A 6,739-nucleotide genomic window follows, 5' to 3' on the forward strand; every position below is an offset into this window, starting at 1 on the left:
TTGCTCTTAATCAAGACCATGTTTATATAAATATTGCTTCAATGAATGTCCCCACTGAAGAAGTCATTTAAAATAATCCTAGGAACCAAGTCCAAACAGCTATAAACATCACAACTAATACAATAATTCAAGGAAACACTTTAAAGTATATTTTTCCTTATGTTTGTCTCAGCTGACATTGACAAAGGAATTCATCCACCACACAACCCTTTTCCCTCATATTGTCATGATTAATATGTGACTCATACACCCTAATTTTTCCTTGCTACTGTGAGACATGAAAGGTATGATGTAGATAAAGAGGGCATCTCAGCAGCAGCTGAAGATGTGATATCAACTTGGGTAAACTGTAGCTGCCACTGCTGAGAGGTGGTTCTAACTAAGAAGTTTCTCTCTCTGTTTTAGGGATTGTGATGATCAAGGAGAAGAGAGCAGCAGAGTCATCCTAGATTTAACAGGAATGTTCCACTGGTGTGATGCTGTTCCACTGCAGGAGGCTCTTCTGGTAGGTGTGGGGTATTTGCTTTTGGGATCCTCACATGTCATCTTGTTCTCCTAGGAATAAGCTGGAGCTTCAATGCATTGATCTGGGTGGAGGCCACAGCACTCTCTAGTTTACTGCTGTTTATTTAGCAATGTTGTCTTAGCCAATTTCTAACTTTGATTTCATGTGCAAAGGTAAGAGACAGACCCTGCCCTGGAGGAGGGAGACTGACGGCTTACCATTACCCCCTTTTTCAGGAGTGAGCTGCAGATAAAGTATCTTAACCAGGGTCACATAGAGACTCTGTTGCAGTGGTGGGAGCTGAAGGCTCATTCCGTAGCCATATTCCCGTCTAATTTAGGGGATAACCTGGGAACAGAGAAAGATCTCCAAGGTAACAAGGGATCAGTAATGCCTTCCGTGTTCACCTAAAGCAGGGCAGGCACCCTGTCTAAGGAGAGGATCTCAGCAGATGGCCAAAGGAAGGTCTGACTGACATTTATTTTATTTTAAAATTTTGTATGTTGTGTTTCCAGTCCCCTGTGTCTGTGACATTATTGATCTGGATATCTTTAAGACAGTTTGGTTTATTTATTTAATGTGTCTAATCCGTAAAAGAACAAATCCCATCTAGAAATGGCAGGTTGTGCTCAGAGCTGCCAGAGAGCTGAGAGTAGGCAACCAAATCTTGCAATGAGGTGATCAAAGATTTCATCAAAAATACAGAATGTTCAAGCTGTTCTGCCAGCTGGGAGACTTCTAGCAGGCTGGAATTCATGCTGCTTGAAATGCTGCAGCTTCCTTCCAAGCAAATAAAAGGACCCTATTGCCCAGCAACCTCCAAAATAGGATTAGTCATTACAAATGGGCAAATATCCCAATAGGACTGGGACCTCAGCTCTGTGAATTGAAAGGTAATGTTTTGAAAAGATTTTACAGGCGGGTTTACATGAGGAAAAAGCTTACAACTGCTAGTGTGTCCTAACTCCCCATGTGCCGCCTCTGTTTTTTACTGGGTGTTTTTGCGTAGCTAAGCTAGACTGTGCAAGGGGCTCTTTATGAGGATTAAGAATGTCCACAATGGAAATTAGCACATAATAGCTATTGCACTTCATGATCATGCGGTATCTTCCTTTGCAATCATGTTTCTGGGACAAGGCAAGCCCTCAAAGGCCTGGGAGCCTAAGATGCACTTTTGGGGGTGAGTTGGGTGGGTTTTTAAAAGCTACATTTTCAAAGTTGTTTAGGTGCTTAATGGTGCAAGTATACTCCCATGGGATTTGTCATAATGCTTCAGCATTTCATTCTGTTTGGAAACCATGGACAGCTAGATGGATATACTTTACAGAAGTTCCTCCTTGATGTCCATGCAAAACATGTATCAAAATATGGTCCTCTGACTTTTACATAAGGGATACATTATTAAATAATTCAAATGTCGGTGGTTTTTTTTTCATTTTAACTCCCAGTCTAATACGGCATAGATGTTTGAGAATTAATGTGGGTTTTTTTCTCCTTGACCTAAGTAACCAAGTAATAATCATAATTACCAGATACGGCTAGCTTCTTGGCCCCAGGTTGGAAGGAAGGCCTAAGTCCTGACATAGTGTCTTCAGAATGGCTTGCCTATCCCTGCTGCTCATACACTATACTGACTGCTCCTGTTGGTCTTGTAATTGTGCATTTCCTCTGCAGTTCTCAGCAGTAATAGTTTTTCCAATTGTTCCTATAAAATAAGCTATAAAATAGATTGTGGTTTTAATTGTTTAGCTTCATTCAGCAGACTAATCGTTGGACTTCAGGCATGTTACATTAAATACAGCTAAAGGTTTCATTATTCAATTTAAACTAATCTAATTAGTTAGAGACAATCATTTAATTTGGTTATGATTCTAATCTCTCATCAGGAACTTCTCCCTGACAAAGTCCCTTGTTTCTCTTTGGAAAAAAAAACTGCCGAGGAGTGAACATTGCAGGGATATACTGATCCCACAGTTTCTGGTTGGTTAATGTGGACAGTAATGCCTGGTTGGCCAGCTTGGCCATACTGCCAACCCACCGTGAGGTACCACACTAAGCAATACTCGCTCCTCAGTACATTTTCCCAGACTAATTAGCTCTACTGAGAAACATGATCAGTTAGCCAGGAAAAAAACACCAGGCCAAAGTCATTATTAAGCTCCTGGCATTAGACTAGTATTGTTGCCTTGTTCTAAATTTTTGATGTTTTATGCCAACATATATGGATTTTTCACAACTGTAGGATATACTTGGAATCCAAATACTTAAGAGGAGATACTTCTTTTTATATACAGTCTCATTCTACCCATAGATGTTACACAGCTAAGAAATGGTGTAAGTCTTCCTCACTGAAGAGAAAAATCTAAAATAAACCTAGTAGCTGGTTTAGCAGAATTCTGTTTTAAATTTAGAGTTGCAAGGACCAAGCAGCACTGAACCTACAGGATCACATTTTGGTCTGTGTCTTTGGCGATGCAAACTCACCACTGATTGGGCTGCAGGACTTCGTGATGCCCTTAAGAGCTACTAACTTCATTTACCATGAGTTGAAAGATATTGTTTTTCTCGGGCCTTTGGAATATCTGCAAAGAGAATGGAAATTTATTCAGAACTTCCCAAAGCTGTGGTTATTCTCAGTAAGAATTTTTTGCATATTCTCTTTTCCTCTTCCTTCCTTTCTCTAGCTCTCATGCACATTTCTAAATAGATTTTTAAACTCCTTGATGACAGCACAACTCAAGTTCAAAAAGGCCCAAAATTATCTCAGGCTCTAGACTTGACCTTGAATCCAAGCTGTTGAAAAACTTTCTTTTCTCAAATACTTATTTTCTTCTGCAGGATTCTTGGTACTCTCTGGTTTCCTGCAGAAGTACTGAGAAGCTAATCCTGACTGGGCAGATAAGAAAATTCATGGGTCTAGACTTGCAATTTATTGGACACTTCCCCATTTCCAAAGTTCCTCAAACTCTGGAGATGTGTCCAAAATGCATTCGTGCCAGCTGAGTTTGAAACAATTTTAAGGTTCACTTTTTACCCTTAAAAATCCTCAATGTTCAATGGTCTCAGATTTCTCCTTATCACTGTTTCTTTGGTTTTATCAGGGTAGTGCTCTCTCCTGTGCAGATCTGAGGGCAGTTAATGTCCAGGATTGTGCTGCATGCGCCATTCTGTCTTCCAACACCAGTGCTTCAAGCAATCTTTCCCTGGTGGACACAGAAAGCATCCTAGCCACTCTGAACATCCGATCCATGCAGGGTAAGTCCAGCTCAGCCACACTAGGTGAGCATGCTTCCTTTTGCCCATGAGCATGCTTATGCAACAAAAGTGAAAGCTAAAGGAAGGAAAAATGAAAGGATCACTTGTCACTAGTCTGAGCTGCAGCCTGCATCTCCCGAATACAAATATGTAAGTTAAAAGGTCCAGAAGTCCATTTTAGCGTAGCTGGCTGTACAGCCTGGTCCAGTTTCTATAGCTGCAGGTATGCAAAGGAAGGAGTGATAAACCAACATTGCTCCTGGAAATATGCCAGTTCATCCTGCAAATTCTAAGTGAAGCTTCAAGGTATCCAGTAAAAGGAGCATGGCTGGAGGGTAAATGGTAACCAGTGTTGGTAACTGCTGTATTATCTGCAAAAGTACATGTGAGTGGGGGCACCTTCCATCCTTCAATAAAGGGGAAAACAGTACCTTTCCCTTGAGGCTTGATAGAGGGTGGGTGCTCTGTTCCCAGACAAACAGAGCTTGTAGCTCAGAACTGCAATGGAAGCAAAAACAACTTCAGCCCAGTAGAATATTTATTGTGTCTCTTCCTCCCTTAATTTGGCGAAGGAGCTAAGATTTGTCCTCCTCTTGAGAATGTGGAGTATTAATTAACTGAAGACGGGCTGAGAAATGGATGGCTCTCCTAAGTGTTTTCCCTATACTTTATTATCATTCCAGGCTTTTAAAACAATGGCTATGCCAAAGAAAAGATTAGAGTGAGGCAGAGACAGGGTTTCTCTAATAATAACCAGACAAAATAATATCTATATACAGTGTATACATTGAGAGTAGAAGACAAATTATTTACAAGGTATATTTGAGTAAGAGGTAATTGTGACTTGAATAGATTACTTTTATCTAATGTATTTATTGCTACATAAATATAAAGATATATGAAACTCTATTGATTGTATATTGAGAGAAAGTAAATAGTATGTTCTTTTATATATAATTTATGTATCTCTATCTATAGTGACAGATATAGATACTGTACCTACTGCATCTTCATCCCTATATATGGAAAAGAAACAAACTCAGAGCAAAAAGGATATTTCATCCTATCAATCACTGTCCTACTCCCCTCCAGCATTTTTTGTTTTATCACTCAAAATTGTAGTACATGGAGTGCAGAACTCTGAACTACAGTGTGCGTATGGATAATAGAGATGTGAGCATCTGTTCATCAAAACCTTCCCCAGCTGCCTTGCAGAGTTCATACTTGTTTCTCTTTGAGGCGGTAGCTTTTGGCTTGCTTTGTCTTCTTCCAGCAGAAGGCCTCAGGGACCTCACGCTGACATAGGTGTGATCAGTTGGGTAAGCTGAGGCATGGCTGGTTAGGCAATTTATCAGGCATATCATTGTCAGAACCATCACCACCTGCATACTCAAAGTCGTCTTTTTAACCACAAGCATATATTTTTCCCTCATTTCCCTTGGGAAGATGGGCACGTGATGAGTTGCATCAGAAAAATGGATCTTGCACATTTAAATCTGTTCAGCATCCTTGCTATCATGAGAGGTAGGAGAAAAGTTTATTCAATCATACTGGAAAAAACATAATCAAGTTCTGTAGTTACAAGGTCCCTGAGAATAGTATCAAAAGGATTTCTGCTTGTGCAGAAAAAGGCTAGTAGTGAGAATAGTTAGAGCAGAGACGTGCAGGCACAAGGTTATTTGTGTTTTACAGCAAACACTGTTTCAGCACATCAGAACCGGACCAAATACACAACACCTTTCATGTATGAGCAGAAGTCAGGATTGCTTGGTCCTCTGTCAGGAACCTGGGTAAAGTATAAAGTATAGTCTAGACATCAGAACAGGGGATTGGAAATCAGTGCTTCTGGGTTTCTTTTCTGGCTTTGAGAAGAGGCCAGGATCCAGTAAGGGTCATGGTGTCAGAGCTTCTGTTTCTCTTACTCCTTTGCTGTACATCCCTGGTAGCTACTAGAGGGATGCTGTACCTCAGCATAGAGACCCATAACAATATGTATTTCCCAGGCTTGTTTAAAGCCAGATAAATTCAAGCTCACAATATAGCAATACACAAATGCAAATTATTCTTGTTATTACCCATCACTGTGATCAGTTATTTCTGAAAGATTGATTCAAACTAGAGAGGATAGATTCTATCACCATTTACTGTAACAGCATTGTCTTACTCTAGTTGACAAAATACTGTGTTTCTAAACCCACCCTGGTTTATCCATTTTAGGTATTTCACTTTGCATATTTATAAGGCACCCATTGCCTAGCTCAGATGTGAGTGAATTGTTGCTCCATAAGCTGACTACAATTCCAGTCTAATAAATATTTGGCTACTCAGTTAAGGCTACTCCTCAGATTTACAGTGTTTCCTGCAGACAGAAAAGCAGTGTTCAGTTACAGGATATCATCATCAATGAGTAAAGATATATTTGCAAAATAAGGCTAAGATACAAGTTTCACTTCTTCCTTGAGTCAGCCATTAGATCTGCTAGTGTAAAAATAAGCTCTGTCTCCTTATAGGCTCATTAGATGAGTTGCTAAAAAAGCCAGCCCATTTTCTTCTTTGCTGCTGTAGTTATTTATAATTATAGGACCAAAATATTTGGTTAGGATTCTCATACCAGAAGCTCCTTCAGATTCAGCTGAAAGATTAAGGCTGTATCTCGTACTCTTTAAGGTCTTTGACTCTGAAAGTCTCCAGACACATTAAAGATGTGTGCTCCTATAGGATAGTAAATTACTCACAGGCTGTTGCCACCAAGTTTTGGATCAAGGTGCCCGGAGTGGAAACAGAGTATATGTGTCCCCACTCCCACTGTTTCAGTCTCTGCTCTCCCTCCCACCATTGTTATTTTATAGGAATTCATCTCTAAGAAGACAAAATTTTCACTGATAAAATCAGCTCATCTTAGCTGGTCCCAATGGACCGGATGGCCTCAAGGAGAAGTAGTTCATGGGGTCAGAAAATGAGGGAAGATTTCAGGGAAAG

The 6,739-nt window shown here is 40.1% G+C and overlaps 1 protein-coding gene across 1 annotated transcript in view; it reads left to right on the top strand.

Annotated features, from left to right (window-relative positions):
- KCNU1 (potassium channel, subfamily U, member 1) overlaps positions 1–6,739 on the top strand; it is a gene marked incomplete at its 5' end in the record, with an annotated part of 50,008 nt that overhangs the window by 31,970 nt on the left and 11,299 nt on the right. Inside the window, 3 exons of the mRNA XM_010291319.1 lie at positions 406–505; positions 2,917–3,141; positions 3,607–3,784. Of these exons, the coding sequence (XP_010289621.1) occupies positions 406–505; positions 2,917–3,141; positions 3,607–3,784 (503 nt within the window). The remainder of the gene's footprint in view (positions 1–405; positions 506–2,916; positions 3,142–3,606; positions 3,785–6,739) is intronic.

Source organism: Phaethon lepturus, unplaced genomic scaffold (genome assembly GCF_000687285.1).
Source record: "Phaethon lepturus isolate BGI_N335 unplaced genomic scaffold, ASM68728v1 scaffold14207, whole genome shotgun sequence".
Taxonomy (NCBI): domain Eukaryota; kingdom Metazoa; phylum Chordata; class Aves; order Phaethontiformes; family Phaethontidae; genus Phaethon; species Phaethon lepturus.